Source organism: Schistocerca americana, chromosome 5 (genome assembly GCF_021461395.2).
Source record: "Schistocerca americana isolate TAMUIC-IGC-003095 chromosome 5, iqSchAmer2.1, whole genome shotgun sequence".
Classification (NCBI taxonomy): domain Eukaryota; kingdom Metazoa; phylum Arthropoda; class Insecta; order Orthoptera; family Acrididae; genus Schistocerca; species Schistocerca americana.
Window position 1 is genome coordinate 678388333 of NC_060123.1, and position 18495 is coordinate 678406827.

The 18495-nt window shown below is 38.8% G+C and overlaps 1 protein-coding gene across 1 annotated transcript; it reads left to right on the forward strand.

Moving 5' to 3' along the window:
- Positions 1–1628: 1628 nt before the first annotated feature.
- Positions 1629–18377, forward strand: LOC124615734 (adenylate kinase isoenzyme 6). The gene is made up of 4 exons (XM_047143809.1): positions 1629–1797; positions 1875–2026; positions 5774–5919; positions 17631–18377. The coding sequence occupies exons 1-4, from the start codon at positions 1755–1757 to the stop codon at positions 17812–17814; spliced, it is 525 nt and encodes a 174-aa protein (XP_046999765.1). The 5' UTR covers positions 1629–1754; the 3' UTR covers positions 17815–18377.
- The last annotated feature ends 118 nt before the right edge of the window (positions 18378–18495 follow it).

Consider the following 18495-nt stretch of genomic DNA (forward strand, 5'->3'; position numbering starts at 1 on the left):
CAACTTTGTGCGTGTCGCTTGAGATGGATGGGGATGCAAATCAGATTTGCTTTAAACATAAAATGTGTAGGTCGTAAGGTTGTTTACCTTTGAGATTGGATGTGGTGAGTTGATGTTAGTCAAGAACGCTTTTAAGGCGATTAAAACTGTGTGCCAGACCGAGACTCGAACTTGGGACGTATGCCTTTGGTGGGCAAATGCTCTACCAACCGTCCTACCCAAGCACCCACTCACACCCCATCTTCACAGCTTTACTTCCGCTACTACATCGTCTCCTACTTTCCAAACTTCGAGTCTCGGACCAGCATACCGTTTTAATCTACAAGGAAGTTTCATATCAGTGCACAATCCACTGCAGAGTGAAAACCTCATTCTGGAAACATACCCCAGGCTGAGGCAAAGCCATGTCTCTGCAATATTATTTCTTCCAGGAGTGCTAGTGCTGTAAGTTTGTCAGGAGAGCTTCTGTGAAGTTTGGAAGGTAGGGGCCGAGGGACTGGTGGAAGTAAAGCTGTGAGGACAGGGCGTGAGTCATGCTTGGGTAGCTTAGTTGGTAGAGCACTTGCTCACGAAAGGCAAAGGTTCCAAGTTCGAGCCTCGGTCCCGCACACAGTTTTAATCTGTCATGAAATTTCATATCAGCGCTCACTCCGCTGTGGAGTGAGAATCTCATTCTGGAACCATCCCCCAGGCTGTGGCAAAGCCATGTCTCTGCAATATACTTTCTTCCAGGAGCGCTAGTTCTGCAAGTTTCGCAGGAGTGCTTCTGTGAAGTTCGGAAGGTAGGAGACGAAGTACTGGCGGAAGTAAAGCTGTGAGGACAGGGCGTGAGTCATGCTTGGGTAGCTTAGTTGGTAGAGCACTTGCTCACGAAAGGTAAAGGTCCTGATTTCGAGTCTCATAGAATATCTGGGAAGTTCTAGTATTGTGATAGTACATTCTACAGTTCAACTCTAATTGGGCCTTGTTAGGAATCACGTACTGTATTATGATTTCGTTATTGTGCTTAGCCCTTTGCACTAAACTGTCCGCAACAAATTTTATTCTTATTATTAGCGATTTCCTGTTTGGCGTAGTGTGCACCACTCGTATTTCCTCTGTTAAAAAACTTAAGTAGCTGCCTTCTTACGTCGATCGCTGTATTCCTTGCTCTTAATGTTCCGAAAACATGTATGACTCCAAAACATTTCAGCATATTAACTTTCTAGACCACTGACGTGTATTTGCCACTTTAAAATCGACGGCGCACAATTAGCTTACATATGAGAGGCACGTTTCGTGCTTCAGGTTTGCGGCCTTTTCTGTTCACACGCCCCGATTTATCTGCCCAAATACCGTTGATACTCACAGATTTTAGCGATTTTTCTCAACCAACCAATTCCAGGTTTACACACGACACGTAGCGGCTTGAGCAGACATTCATGCAGACAGACCGTTGGGTGGTAAATTTCCATTGAAAATAACGACTACGTATTTCCGCGTCTTCGTAATCTGCACTAGCGTCTAGATACTCAATTAATATTTTCAATGAGGCTACCATAACAAAATGGCTAGGAAAAAGTCCTTATGCATGGAACAATCACTATCTCTAGTAATCTGTATATTAATTATACTATCTTTGCATTGGTTTCACGCACGTGTTGCGTGACGTAACAGAGGATTTGTTTTTATGTAGTTTTAGTACATGTGTCTCTATGTGGACGCATTTGTGTTCTGGAGGGAAATAGCAATAAATCTTCGAAAAGATAATTACTATGGCTAATGAAAAGAGAGCTATGCCTAATATACTTGTCACTGGTATGTGTCACTGTTTTCTTATATTAGCAAAACTGACCTCTTTTAGGAAACTACACAGTTTGTTTTGTTTTTAACAGGGACTCCTGGTGTTGGAAAGTCAACACTTTGCCAACAATTGCAGGAACGCACTGGTTTTGAATGGTTGGACGTAGGTAATATTGCGAAGGAATTTGAATGCTTTGATGGTTTTGACGAAGTATATGGATGTCCAATACTCGATGAAGAGAGGGTGAGTTTCAAAAGCGAAAAAACAACGTGAAGTGAGTTGAACAATGCAATTTAACTTTAGTTTGTGTTTTGGTTGTTATTGAAAAAAGCAATTAACGAACAAATCTTTGGAAAGCATTTTATGATGTCGCTGCGTGGAGTTCGGTTTATTTGGCTCGCTATGAAATTTTTTGTTTTGTAATTTACTGTCAGATTTCGCATATTATCGGTTTCGGTTGTCACTGTCAGCTATTTTTGTATCATGTTTACACCAGTTTGGGTTATTGCACATTGAAGAACATGTCTTGTAACACGCTACCTAGAGTAAGTTTTGACAACATGCTTGAATTAATAAATGGATACCTAGGTATTCATTATCTGACTATGAAGATTTATGATCAGCGAATATGTTGGTGTGTATATAAAGCTATACAGGAATGCATTAGCATATTATAATTGCTCTACAGTTACAACAGAATTTCCCTTGATAGGTCTAGTGTCAGAATACATAGGTGCCTGTATTATGTTATTGTCAACAGTCTAGCACCAGTTGCATCTACACCCATACTCTGCAAACACTGGGAAGTGCAATGCAAAAGGTATCTTTCATTGTACTGTAATTAGTCAAATCTTGTCTTCGCGATCCCTGTGAGAGCTATATTTGTTGTCCATGATTCACGACTTGAAGTTAGTTCTTTATACATTCGTAGCAGATTTTCATCGTATAGTCTCCGTCCTCAAAGTGATTGCTAGTACAGGTTTCTCAGCCTCTCTGTGGCATTCTCCCATGGGTCAAACAAACATATGACCATTGATGCAGCCCTACTTCGTATACATCGATATCCCCTGTTCGTCCTATTTGGTATGGTTCCCTCACACTTTAACAGTATTCAAGGATAGATTGTATGAGTATATTGTAAGCAGTGTTATTTGTAGATTAATTGCATTTCTCCTAATATTCTACCAATGGACTGAAGTCTTTCAGGGCTTTACATATGACTGACTGTGATTGTTCCACTTCATATCCTAAGTATTTGTGAGAGTTAACAGATTCATTGATTCTGTATCCATCAGTTACTATGTTTTTCCCATTTGTGAAATGTACAGTTTTACATTTCTGTGCTTTTAAAGTAAGTTTCCAATCTTTGCACCAATTTGAAGTATTTTTTTGCAGTTATTTCCAGCTTCATAATAGATGACTGCATCATCTTTGATAATTCTGACATTGCTAGTGATGATAATTTCTGAAACTTCATTAATATACAACTTGAAAAGCAAGGATCCCATCTTGCCAGGGTCGCACTTGAAGTCTCCTCCTTCTTGTGTCAATTACTACATTCGAGACAACATATGTCCTCCCTAGCAGGAAATTCTCAGTCCAGTCGCAAAGTTCACTGGATGCTCCATGTGATCGTACTTTTGATAAGTATAGTACCGAGGCAAATGCTTTTAGGAAGCAAAATAAAATAAAATAAAACTAAACGTCTACCTGAGTGCCTTGCTCCGCCGCTTTCAGGATGTGATGTGAGAAAAGTAGTTCAGTTTTGCATGACTGATGTTTTCAGAATCCATTCTGTTTGAGATGGAGGTCTTTATGTTTGAGGTACCTGATTACATTTCAGTTGAGACTGTGTTCTGAGATTCTACAACAAATGGATATCAAGGATATTGAACAGTAGTTTTGTGTGTCACTTATGCTACCCTTATTGTAGATGGGTGTGAGCTATGCTTACTTCTAAGCAGTGAACAGTTTTTTTTTGTTTGATGGATCTATAGTAGATTTTGGTTATAAGTGGGGGTAACACAGCAACAAATTGTTGTCGCTGGTACCAGTTTGTATGTCAACGTCCTCAGCAGAGTTCGTCTTTTTTGCTGCCATTGGATCTTATACGGGATGTTCAAAAATTTAGTGCCCGAACAGGGATGATGATAGTGATAAAAACAAATATGTTTTGTAAAGCAACCACATGTTTGAAATATTGCTGGAATACTGAGTATGCTGGTGGTTATTGAGTTAGATTGAGACTAAAACTGGTTTTTTTATTTATATTTTATTTATGTATTTTTTGTGACTAATGTGTTACAATATGTGTTCAAAGTGAGTACCATTAACCCCAGTGCAGAGCCAATTTTGAGGTGAGGGGCCCCCTGTTTATATGATCTGTATTTGTGTGGCTGCTGTAAGAATTCTTCAAACCAAATGTGCTTCCAGGTCAACAGGGGTAGAATACACTTCGTCTTTCAGAGAAAGAAATCTAATGGGGGTCTTGCAGGTCATTTTGCATGTTCTCCCCAGCCGATCCACTGATTGCCAGAAGTTCTGCTTATTACTGCTTAGACTGGTTCTGCGAAGTGCACTGGCCCCCCATCATGCTGAAACCACATCCTATAACGTCGGCCTGTGAGCTTCAAACAACACTCTTATACCTTGCCAACCTGAGCTGACCAGTTAACATGTAAGGCCCAAATAAGTAGTCGCCCATGATACCACCCCACATATTTACTGCAGAACGTCTCTGATGACGTTGCACAACTGCAATACATGGGTTTGTAGACGATAAGGATGAAGCAGCTGTTCACACAACACATCCCATATTGAGCTATGCTGAATACCAAGCACAGCAGCAATTCTTCGTGCACTTGCCGCTGGATTGTTCTCAAAGTGTAACAGTACTTCTACCTCAATATTATGTGTATGCACTGTCCTTAGTCTGCCTGCATCAGCTCTGCCTACCATCACTGTGCTGGTATTTCCAAGTCTAGCATGGTCTGCAGTAAATGTCTGACAATGTGGACATCTGTATGCAGGGAAACATTCATGGTACATTCTCTTGGCCTTTGGAGTTTTGCCTTCGGCTGCATCATAAAAAACAGTGCATGTTTCACAGTTCTCCCCATGTATAGTGCTGCGTGTTGACCCTGCAAGTGTCATGCAGGCACTAACACTACCCACTGTTCACTGATTGACTGTCAAAGAGCACGAGATCACAACATACTATGTATCTCAAATTAAGATTTGGTGTAAAACACTAGACAAGACTTATATCGTCTCCACTCATGAATTACCTACATATGCTCAGTGCACACGCAATATGGGTTTCATACTAACGATTACAAAAGAACTGCTCAGTATTCAGATAACAGTCGCGAGCCTTCTGTGCGAGTTTGAATAAAGTTAAACATGTCCCCACTGGTATAGCACTTCTGTATTTTGTATTTTCCTTTACTATCCATGGCCCAACAAGATGATTTATTACTTCAAAATAATGAGTACAGTTATTAAACATCTTCCACCACACTCACATTTGGATTATGCAAAAGGTGTTAACTATCTCAGTATGTGAGCTTCTTTCTACGATTTTGTCTTTGTTTCGAAATTACCGGCTGCAGTGACAGTCGCTGTTGGCAGAGCATACATCTTGATCACTGGAACATTGTATGTAGTTTTGTCTAGGCCTAAATGGATCATGTGTGCACACTGGTCGAAAAAGAGGGGTGCACAAACGTATGTGCTTCTTCCTGTACATTAGGCAAACATAGGCGAAAGGCAATGAGGCAGAGGCACACAGGTGTAAATGCACCGTAACGGTGAACTTCGGGAACACCATGTGTTACCAACTGTATAATAGAGCAGACACGTATTACTAAAAATTTTGTACCTCTAATTCATCATACTACTTTTGTCTTTTTTTTTTTTTTTTTTTTTTTTTTTTTCCCCTTCTTCTGTGAACTTCTAAATTGATAAGTAACATCTTTATTTCTTTATTAGGTGCTGGATGAAATGGAAGATAAAATGGCAGAAGGTGGAAAAATTGTGGACTATCATAGTTGTGATTTCTTCCCAGAAAGATGGTTTGACATAGTATTTGTATTGAGAACAGACAACACTGTTCTATATGATCGTTTGGTCCAGCGGTAAGTATGCAGCAGAAAGAAAGTTAGTTCTCTTTTTTATGTCATGATTTCTATATATAAATGCTGAGTAGTGGTCAATGATGACTCATGAAAAGCAGAATAATCTCTTAAGCCATTGAGATTACTACACACTACAGTGAAGAAGAGTATCTTTGAAAGGTATGGCGTGTAACTGCAACTAGAAACTCACAAATTAATTTTAATTGGGTATTTCACATCTACTGCTGGCAGCATTAATGGATTCATCTCTACCCACCTGTTCTCTGTTGTCATGTACGTACCTTCCATTAGGTCATCATCATGATCTTTTCATCTTTTGAAATTGAGTAAAGAGTTTCCTCTGTCCATTTACCATCCATTCACCTGATTACATAATATACTCACCTAAATTTCATTTTCACCAGTTATAGCTAAGTCAGGGGCATTAAACATCAAAACACAATAATTCAAGGATTTGTTGCCCTCTGTTTTAGATTTTCACAAAACTTTGCACATTTGCTGATACTTATATCATAGGAACCTCTGCAAAACCTTTTAGGTCTCAGACTACAACTTTATTTTATATCAAATTTTACATGTAATGGTATTCTGATAACTGAGTTCTGCAAGAATGTCAATGCAAAATGGTACTTATCTGAGTTACGGGCATTTATATAGATATTTATGAAGCTTTTGGTTCAGTTATTGAAGCAGTAAAGCACAAAGAAAAATTTAAAAAAATGTTAATGTATGTCAGTCTTCAATTTCAGAAAAATTATGAATGTGGAAAAATGCTTATATCACATTTCTCCAACTTGCTGGGAATCAAAATCCTTTTTGTTGTGATAGAAAAGGGTCGTTTAAAGTAAGTTCATCCACTCACTGCCTCAGCTGCAAGGGTATCAAATTAGCACATTTAAGTATAATGCATTCTAGGCAGGCAAGTTAACTTTGTGTGAAAATGTATTTCCTTTCATTTGACTAATTCAATAATTTTTTAAAGACTATAACATGTGTGATTTGTGTGTTCAGCCAATCACCTGCTCACAGTGATAAAAAAGTGTTCGTAGGCAGCAGCAGCATGTTTGAAACCTTCTTGATGTGCGACCCTATCATTCCGCTTGTGTGAAGTATGTTTTAAGTGAATTAGTGCTCAGTTAGCTGCGATGGAAAATGTGAATTCATGCAATGTTGGAAAATTGCTAAAAACACCATGTCATTTGACAATCTGTACCTTAGTAAAAACACTACAAAAAATCGAAGAGCTGAGCAAAGACCAGGGAGATTCGATATTGCTGCGATCCAGTGTAAGCTTTCCAGAAGATCAAGAAAGTGCTGCAATATGTGGACATCACAGATACTGTTACTTAAAAGTTTTTGAAAGTCATCAAAGAATTTGTTGTAATCCTTTCAAAAAGCACAGACAAACAGCTAAAAAATTCTTTGAGGTCAGTTTGCTTGTCTTATCGTGTTACATGATTGGTGGAAGTAGACGCCCAAAGCGGCCTTGCCATGTCCACTGCATCAGCCGATCATCTTTCGCCGACTTTACTATAGTCAAAAGTAGAGGTCTGTGTGGGCAAGAAAAATGCTATCTGCAGAACTCTTATCTGCATCTGCAGTTTAGTAAAGCAATTTAATCTGCTACTGCTGTGGCAAAAAGACTTGTACCTGGCCCGAATTGTCAGCTTCTGAAGTACCTGGCCCGAATTGTCAGCTTCTGAACTCTGCACTCATTTGATTGAATCAAGGCTCGACATTTTCAGTGATACATTAAATTTAAACATTCATTATTATTTCCCCTATTTTCATAAGAGTGGCACAAAGTGTATTTGTTCATTATTTACGTAGAAATCAATTTGACGAGATGAAATTTTATGCCAAATGTTTAACATTTTATGCACAGGATTCATAATTTAGATAACTATATTGTAATATCACATGGCTTGCCACATTACTGATATGGTTGGCAAGTAATAACGTACTGTCAATTATTGTTGTGACGGATTGTCACAAATGAATTCCAAACAGGTGGTAAATGATATGATCATTGCACGCATAAAATGTAAGAATTGAAATATATGTACAGTTAAAATGAACACTTACCTTTTGTTGTCTGGGTGTATACACTCAGAGACAACCAGGAAAACTCAGGAATTGTTTCATCTGAGAGAAAACTGGGAAAAATCCAGGAATTTTTCATTTTTTGAATCTTCAGTTACATTTTTGTAATTTGGCTGGTATAAGAACTGACATTCTAACCAAGAATTTTTTTGTATCCTGCTACTGCAGAACTGTGTCACAACAATAAAACTTAAAACTAGAAAAACTGAAGTTACAAAGGAAATTTGCCATTTACAACAACAAAACACAGTGCACATACAAGTATTTGCCAACAGCAAAATGTGTCAAAGGCTTTAGGACAAAGACAGTGGAATACTTCATAACAACAAACTGCTTCCAACGAGTGTGACATCACAAGTGTTTACATTAAGTTCATTTGAGCAGTTGACAGCAGGCTTATGTGTGTGTGCAGAGTTGAATTCAGGGTGTATACGACCCGGGAGATCCGGGAAAAGCCCGGGAATTTTTTAGAATTCCGGGAATTTTTCATTGTTTTAGTTTTCAGTTAAATTTTTGTAGTTTTGACTGGTAAGAACCGATACTGTAACAAAGGATGTTACTGTGTCCCACTACTGCAGCATTAAAACATGAACGAGAGAAAAAAACGAAAATAAAACTTAAATTGCAAAGGAAATGCGCCATATATAACAACACCGTGCCCATACAAGCGTCTGTGAACAGAAAAATGTGTTAAAGGCTTTCGGAAGACTATGCAATGCTTCATAACAACAAATTGCCTCCGATGAGTGAGCCGACGTAACTGTTTACATTAAACTCATTTAATCAGTTACGAGTGGGCTCATGCACACGCGCAGTTGAGCCATGTAGGAGTAGTATCTTATCCCTCTTCTGGCTACAGAAATGTGGCCGTTGGCTGAGTAAGTAGCAGTAGCAACAACCAGCCACATGGTACCCGGAAAAATTTTACTGGCGCGCCCAAGCCGCCTGATTCACGCGTGTGCAGCAGGTCTGGATCTAGTGGGGGGTGACGGCAAACCGGGGTATCTGAACCGAGTCTCCAAGTGACCCGTGTTTACATTTAGTGATTTTTGTGTTTCCTCTTTGTTTACTCATCTCACGTCAAATGAAAACAAGACGGATTTCTGTGGCTGGGAGCTATCAAGCGAAATAAAATACATTCACATAATTACGGAAGGCTAAAATATGTTACTAGTTTCAGATTTTATTTTATTTCCACCTTTCTGACAGTCAAGCATTAATGGCCTTGCACAACAATAAAGTTAGTTTTGTCGGTTTGCTAAAGAAATTTGGCTTTTATTAAGCTTTCCTGCTGAGGCAGTCTATTTATTTGAAATGAAGTGTTTAATTCCACACTATTGACTAATTTCATCTGTTCGCTGCGTTTCAAGTGCAGGTTTTCATCTTCTAGCACATATGGCATTATGCCATAATAAAGAACAAAACATGAGATAATACAGTACCGGTACTCCAAGAAAATTGACGTCCCGAAAACTACATTGAAAGCTTCATATCAGGTCAAGGCCTACGTCGTTAGGAATCTGGACATACGAATGGGCACTGCAAGGCGAACTACGCATTTTAGTATGGTTCATGAAATTCCGATGCTCTTTGAGTATCCTCTGATGTCGTATTTCTTTTATGAGATAATTTAAGATTTTTTAATGTTTTACACGTACGAACATGTGGGCTTCCTATGTCACCGTAGCTGCGGACGCTCGATGACACCTCTTATCTGGCAACTGCTGAAATGAATCTATTTCTAACAGGTCTCGGGAAAATATTGCAAATTGTTGTCCTAAAAGCGTTATTTTCAAAGTAAATTTCCTTTTACGCAAGATGAACGATGTGCGAGAGAGTACGATGAATTTCTTAAATCACAGAGAGTTTGCTCTCTTTTAAAAATCAGCTCTTTGATGACGAGCCATTTAGAAGAATTTCAAGCCCAGAAGATCAGAGATTTATGTCGGTATCAAAAATTTTACTGGCGTATTTGTGTGATGTATCTTAAAGTGTAACACGCGCTAAACAGATCAATATTATATGTGAAAGCTTAGCTTCTCTTGTAGCTTATTAATCTTAGAGACAAATATTATATGCGAAAGCTTTGCTTTTCTTCTAACGACACTATGTATGTTAATTTAAACCATTAACTTTTCCTGTTGGTGGAATTCGAGTTTATACTTTCGTAATACGAAAATATTCAGCGTACATGTTGGTGCACGTCAAAGATCTTTCCAAAACGTGCTTTTCCCCCCTGAGTTTCGTTTTCTAAAGTGCTGGGAAATTGTACGTTGCTGTATAAAACCATATTCCTTCAAAGGATAAGTTTTACAGTTCCGAGGGAAAGTATACTGTCACTTAACACGGAAAAAGTGTATTTTCACCCGAGAGAAAATGTATTTTTAACCGGGAGATCCGGGAAAATTACGGGAATTTTTTTTTCCTTGTCCACGTATACACCCTGTGAGTTGCATGTGACCAGTACCTTCTCCCGATCCTGGCTACTTTGAGTGTGGCTGTTAGCTGTATCAGCAGTAGCAACAAGCATCCAGATGTGATACAGAAATTTTTTTCTGGCATGTCCAAGTAGCCAGATTCGCATGTGTGCAGATTAGTGGGGTGTTGGTAGTCTCCACATGACCGATGTTTATGTTCAGTGATTTTGCTGTTTCTTATTTGTTCACAGTTCTCATGTCAAATGAAAACAAAATGGATTCCTGTTGCCAGGAGCTATCAAGGAAATTTAAATACATTTGTATAATTATGGAAGGCTAAAATATTTCAGTTTTCTGATTTTATTTTATTTACACGTTTTTGGCAGTCGAGCGTTGATCGCCGTGCAGAATAATAGTTTTTTTGTCAGTTTTCTAAATAAATGTCACTTTTGTTCATCTTTTCTGCAGAGGCTGTCAGTTTATCAGAAACTGTTTCATTTCTCATTGTTGGCTAGTTTAAACTGTACACAGAATTTCAAGTGCACATTTTCATCTTCTGGCGTATGTGGCATTATGCCATATTAAAGAACCAAACATGAGATAATACAGTACTGGTACTCCAAGAAAATATGCATCTCAAAATTGCACTGAGAAGCTAAATATCAGGTTGCAGCCTAATTCATTGTGAATCTGGACATATGAATGTGCACTTTAAGCTGAATTATGCATTTTAAAATGGTTTACAAAATTCTAATGTCCTTAGAGTTTCCTTTACTATCCTATTTCTTTTATGATGTAATGTAAGATCTCTTAATGCTATATGTGTATGAACGTACGGGCTTCCTCTATCATTGTAGCTGCCCATGCGCAGTAACGCCTGTTTTCTGGTACACTCTAGCAACTGCTGAAATGAAGCTATTTCTTAACAGTTTGCAGGAAAATATTGCGAATGGTGCTTTGAAAAGCATTACTTTCAAAGTAAATTTACTTTTATGCAAGATTAAATTATGTTATTGTGAGAATGGACAGTGAATTTCTTAAATCACAAAGCATTTGACTCTAATTTAAAACTTAACGCTTTGAGGACGAGCCACTTAGAAAAATTTCGAGCTCAGAAGACCAGACATCAATGTCATCATTTGAAATTTTACTGGCACATTTGTGTGAGGTATCTTAAAGTATAACACGTGCAAAAAAGACCAATATTATACGTGAAAGCTTAGCTTTTCTTGTGGATTCCCTGTGTACATTAATTCAAACTATTAACTTTCCTATTTTTATGTTTATGCTACATAACAATGATGTTGCTATTGGCTAACTACATCACGTGTCCTAAGTTCTGAATATCTGCTGTCATTGGAGGGTGATATGATGTTTTGTGAGCTATGATTGGCATAAAAAAGTGTATTGCAGTCTTGATTTCAGTGCTTCGGAAACTAACATGCTATGTTTGGTGGAATTTGAATTTATACTTTCATAAGATGAAAATTTGCAGGGTATCATAATATAAAAATATGCAGGATAAATGTGCATTTTAAACCAGGAAATCTGGGACATTCTTTTTTTTTTTCATGTCTGTGTATACAACCTGGTTATAAAACTTTTTCTTTGCCGTGACTATGGGTCAGAGTGTAAGTACATTTATAGATATTGATATAACCAGTCTAACACTTGTGATGTAGGCTGTTGTTGGGAATACAACTTGAAGTACTGTTCAGTAGAAACTCTTTCTCATAGCACTGTTCAAAGGCGAAGTTCACAGACACAAGCAAGGATTTGCTGATTAACTTGAAGAGACTAACTGTTTGTCTTTAACTTGGTTTTTGCCAGACAGGGTACTCGTCTGCTAACTGTGGACTAGGCATTAACTGGATTGTGGTCTGGCATAGAACTATCCAAATGTCCATGTGTTGGTCTGTTTGAAGACAGGCCCACTTCTGTGGGCATGTCTTGCTACTTTCGCCTCATTGATGTGGCCAGTGACGCTCTGAGAGTGAAGATCATCTTTGAGGTGTCAATAGCAAGTGCCAGCACTATGCCTATTGACTACACCACAATTACTGAAATACATTTTGCGAAGCCCCCAGGGAGCTAGCTGCTCGTGGGTTTGCGCTTGGTTACCACAGGGCCCCAGCCTTTGCAGCATCTTTTCCCTTCTGTGCTGCATGTCTATCCTCTTGCTATCCTTTTTGCCCTCCCTTTGGGAACATGTCTAGGATGTTGTTGGAAATGTGTTTTGCACATTCAGTCAATATCAGAACAGTCTTTCGCTGTCTTTCATTTCTTCTTTCTTTTTTTGTTCCCCTTATTTGTACAACTTTTTGCACTCTTCAGCAAAATAATAAAAAAAGGTGTCCTGAGCAATTTGCATGTGGATAATTTGAAGTAAAGTTGACCAAAACATAGATGTTCGAAAAAAAAAGTGAAATTCAACGTTTTATATGTCTCGAAGTAATTGCGAGATGCCCTCGATACTTGGCATGTAGTAACTTATCAGTACAAAGTTTTTGCATATAAAATTTCATTCTCCTACTGCTTGCCAAGGGTTTACAAATTCAGGGCTAAATTGATGATTTTTCTAAAGAGGCCAGAAATGTCGTCGATGATGTTGACCCACAGTCAGGCAATATTTTTTAAGAGAATAAACCGCCATGTGACTATATTACTGTATTTGTCTTCTGTACTATCTAGATTTTGCCTTTCTGTCATCAAGTACAGTACTAAAAGTTATTAGGTCATTAACATGTGCCGGCTGCTGTGGCCCAGCGCCTCAGTCCGGAACCGCGCTGCTGCTGCGGTCACAGGTTCGAATCCTGCCTCGGGCGTTGATGTGTGTGATGACCTTAGGTTAGTTAGGCTTAATTAATTCTAAATCTGGGGGCTGATGACCTCAGATGTTAAGTCCCATAGTGCTTAGAACCATTTTTAACATGTCATATATCTGTTAAGGCAGCAATACAGAGTCAAATAGCTGTTTTTATTCTCTTCAAAAATGTTTGATTTGGCTCACTTTTACAAAAAGACTTTTCTGCAAACTATTTTAAACGGTTTTTATTAGAAAGATTATGTTCTAGATCACCTGAAAAACTATATTTGGTTTTGCCGTGCAAGCATACAAGGCCCTAAAGAAGAACGACAAGGTGGAAGTGCACTGAAAATCAGCCCATATTCCGTGAGAACCTGTGGTAAAAAAAAAGTAGCCCATGGCTGCTGTTGCACAACTATCGGGCAGGTCCCTATGGTGATGGGAATGCTTGTTTTCTTATTTAAAACCAAACCAACAGTGGTTTAGCCACTATGGACCATACCAACACATTTATACGATTTTTCATGTGTACACTTATGTTCCACATTAGCAGTAAACTTTGCTAATACTAAGTATGCTATACCTTAAACCAGAATTAAATCGGTATGTATTCAATTCTACATACTGGTTGATCATGAAACTTTAACAATGTTCGTTGGAAATATGTGCAGTTGTTCATGCAATATTTCATCAAAATCCATTATGGTTATGCGGGAACCTCTAGGGCACTTGACCCTACAGGAAGATAATATTGTCAGTCTGCACTAATTTGTCTGGCAATACAGAGCTCCTCTCAGACGGTGCAGTGGATGCTGAAATATAATGTTCAGGATCTTTATAAATTATTTATACAAAAGTAACCTTTAATTGTGAAAATTGTTTGATACAGCACTGAATGAAGTAAATCTTAAAGTTTTGGTCATTCCCCCTCTCCCCACCCCCCTTTCCCAACACTGTTAGTTTCCAACATACCTGCTAGGTAGGTGGTATGCACAAATGATTTACTCCAACAGTCATCATTGAGTTGTATAACAGTGCAGAGTGTGCACAATGTTGTTTAGCTTTCTTGAAACCAAATCCACTACTACAGTTCTGAGACAATTAAAGATAGCGTGTTTATTCTTTCACTTATGGGAAACATCAGTGAGCTGCAACGTTGGAAAACACAAGCAGTTGCCACCATCTACACATAAAGATTTGCTTTGTAGGATTTGCCTTGAAATTGATTACAGGTGGGACATTTGTCATGCTACGAAAGGTAGCTACATTGAACATTGTAAATAAAACTTGGAAGATATACTGCAGTCAGTGCTGTATCAAACATTTTTGCAAGTTATTTACCTTTTTCACTATTAAAAGTTAGTTTTATATAATTAAGTTATAAACACCCTGTATAAAGCATACCAGTTTGGAAAGAGATGTATCTACGTTTTACACCACACCACCAGGCTATCGTGTTCCAGTTTTCCACAGATTAGAGTTTGCTGTTGATATATTTCAAAATTTCCTCTTCGGAAATGCCAGTGTCTCTTGCGGATTCTTCCTCCAACAAATCTTCAGATTCACCAAAAAAAAACCATAAAGTTTCTGTTCCTTTGCAGGAATGTTAGATGTGATCTACTCGTTATATTTGAGTTGTGGAAACTTCCTTGCAGCATAATTCCCAGCGTGCTTTAGAACTTAATATTTCTTGGCTCTGCCAAGAAGTTTTAAGCTTTCGTATTTAGGATTAAAAAACATTTGTTGCATTGTTATTGTTTCCCAAATGTTGATTAAATATGATTTTATAGTCTTTACACCAAAAGTGTAATGGAACAAACCACTGACTTGTAAGAGGCAGATGCCGTAAATTGCCCCAACAGTGCAATGTTCTTTTTGGTATAACTGATCAGCTTCTGCATGACCGGTATCAAAGACAGCGAGCCTAAACTCTCATAGGTTTGAAAATTCAATAATGTCACTGCAGCACTCATCTTGGACTGGAGCACCCATGTTGGTCTGTAGCTGGAGCACTTGGTAAAAAACATGCAACTTGGTAAACAACTTGGGAGAAGTCACAAGCATTGGAGACATAGTTCACGGCCACATCCATATCCTGAGCAACGTTCGGAAAATGGCACGAAGGCGATGTGGCCTTTCTTCTGACAGGCATTACAAGTAACCTAGTGTCTAGGGCACGCCAAATGTTTCTGCTGGACAAAACAGAAAGGACAAGATGAAAATGGAAGAACGTTGTTGCTGGTGCTGTGGCGGTTGCAGATGCTTGGGCTGGCCTTGCCCGTCGCTGGGCCTGCATGTTTACTGTCACCACTACCGCTTCTTTGTGCAAGCTATCTGTTGTGGTAGTGGGCACATCTTGTGACACGACTGCCACATGACCCCACGATTCAGTTTGGTCGCCCACTGCCAAGAAACTTCAAAACATTATTCTGTTTGCAAAACTTTGCAATTAGGTTTTTCATAGTGTAAACCCTTCTGGCACACTTCCTTGTCTGGAGCTAAACTGGTAATTGTGTTGCACATCATAGTCTGCATGAGAGCCATTACAGGCATCAGTAACTAATCGACACTTGCAGCTAAGGCTGTGAAGTTCAGCCAGGCCCTGTGTGACTGGTTTGGTTTTTTTGTGGCATTGGTAGGGTTCAACTCGCTCTACTATGATAGATGTTTGTTTGCGATGGTAGTTGGACAATCAGCTGTACATGTGATCAAAGTAAGAGCTGCCAGTTCTTGTAAAGGAAGCTTCCCAATCCTTGACTGAATCATCATACGGAGGAAAAGTAGATGGAGAAACTGGTAGAACAGTACCTTGTCTTTTAATGGAAGCTGACAAAGTGGTCACTGCTGAAGAAAGCTATTCAATCATGGCCAGTAGCACAGCATCCATAATGACTAAACCTGATGAAACTGCACATAAAGACTATACGGAAATCATTCCAAATTTGTCGCCAATCGTTTAGTAACCAAGTAATACACAAATCCAATCAAAGTAATACAAATACGTCGTTTTTCATAAACCTCTGAACAATAACAGAAATAAGCCTCTCGCGACTCCACATGTAACAAGAAACAGAACGACTGATGTGAGTGGTACAAACTGAAAGAACAGAGAGACCATCAGTCAGCAGTGCTCTGTGTGTGTGTGTGTGTGTGTGTGTGTGTGTGTGTGTGTGTGTGTGTGTGTAGTGGGTCATCGGCAGACGACGGGGCGCAGACTGTGCTGTGCGCTCACCTCTTACAGGTGGCCTCCAGCAGCAGGCCCATGCTGATACAGTTGGCAACTGATTCGAGCACACACACAATGTGACACCACACTTGGCACACTAACACTCACTTGCACTAGTAGCATGATACAGCACATGGCACTCACTGCACTGTACTTTGGCTTCATATCAGTAAGGAAGTGTGCCATCTTTGGAAATTTTGAAAGATAAAATGTCTTTGCTGACAAGATGCTGTAACTTTCACATCTGTCTTACTAGTCAGTTATTCACCTCTGCTCCCCTCCTCCCAGCACAGCCTCCCGATGCTGCACGTAACAGCCCTATCCTGTCACTATCACATCCCTGCATGCACTCACAGGCAGCAGTATTACGTTGTCCAACTTTACAGACTTTATCAAGTTTTAAGTCCTAGTTTTGTGTCCAGTGTAAGAATACGCTTTTTTTACGTGCATAATGAGCCACTGTATCTTTGATTTTCTTCTTGTTGTCAAATGCTTACCATGTTTCTGTCAAATCAACAATTTAAATTTGGTTTCATGGAATAGAGTGAAATCTTCTTGTCTCACCTTACATGAAATTAGGTCCATGGTGTTCATTTTACTAAAGCATACTCACCAGTGTTTGATATAGTCACTCAGTAACTGCAACGTGTTCACTGACAGCAGCAAAAGCTTGGCAAATCACAGGTAGCCAGTGGCCAGGGTTGGCATCCAGAATGTGTCCCCATAAACTGTCCGAAAGATAAGGGTGCAGCAGCCTCAGTCACTAGATGCAGCCATCTGCACAGCCATCTGTGAACACTGTGACAGTGGCCAGAAATGGATCGATTTCATCACAAGTCTGATGCTGTAGTAGTGCAGCTTTTGGATGCCCATTAGTAATCTTAAGCCAAACTTGTTTTTCAGTAACCATTAGTTATTGAGATTCTTAGGGACTCTGTCCTGTGTCCAGGGAACCTCTATTTTTTTTTATGACTTTTGAGCTTTAAGTAGCATATTAATGCCACTTATATGTGTGCCTAATTTTTATTAGCGATTATGTCCTCGAATTTTCATCATAGTTATATACAAACACAAAAGGTATTTAATTGTAGGTATGTATCACTTAACAATGTTTTCAAACCATATTGTGGCTAAGATGGCTTTTTTTGTCATGTTCTAGTGGATACAGTGGAAAGAAACTGGAAGACAATATACAGTGTGAAATATTTCAAACAATACTGGATGAAGCATTGGGTTCCTACAAAGAAGACATTGTGCATGCATTGCCAAGTAATAGTGCTGATGACATGGAGAACAATGTAGAAAAGATCTTGCAGTGGCTGGAACACTGGAGAAATAGTTGAAAGTAAAACTATGATGATGTACTGACACTATCATTTTGAAAGTGTTAGAACAGTAAGATCAGTGTATTATAGTGGTACTGTGATGACAATATTTGAAGTGCCAGTGCATACTCTGCCAGGACGTGTAATGCAAGCCATTTCAGTGTAGTTCCAGTGTTATGCTCTCAAGTTGTTCTGTTATATTCTGTGCTCTGTTTCATTCTGTTGACGTGAAATACAGTGATTATTATGATTAACTATTGTGAGAAAGTATTGTACATTGACAAATTTTAAACAGTTTATAATATTGCAGTAACCTTTTGAAGAACCGATTCTGTGTTTTAAAGAGCCATAAAACCAAGTGTGGGAGATAAAAGAATCATTTTATGTCTTGTATTGGTACTAAGCTTATAAATGTTCAGCTATGATAGTCATAATAGTGCACCCTCCCCTGAGGGGAAGGGGGAAGAGAGAGAATTGTGCATACGTCATTCTGGCATTAAAAACATTTACTTGATTTTCACGTATGTAAAACGAAGTTTTGATCAGTATACTGTAAACAATAAATTGAATCCGCATAAACATTTTAATCTGCATCAGAGCCCTCTTCAGTGTGTCTTTCAGGCAATGCTTCATGCATAGTTCCATCACTCAACAGACCATGGTAATGTTTGCCGTATTCCCTTTTGAATGTGAGCAAAT

Bases quoted from the DNA above. Each gene is read 5' to 3' on its own strand.
- LOC124615734 (XM_047143809.1), top strand. From the start codon at position 1,755: ATGGCTAATGAAAAGAGAGCTATGCCTAATATACTTGTCACTG. The intron at 2,027-5,773 runs GTGAGTTTCAAA...TTTCTTTATTAG, and splicing joins CAATACTCGATGAAGAGAGG to GTGCTGGATGAAATGGAAGA. The intron at 5,920-17,630 runs GTAAGTATGCAG...GTCATGTTCTAG, and splicing joins TATGATCGTTTGGTCCAGCG to TGGATACAGTGGAAAGAAAC.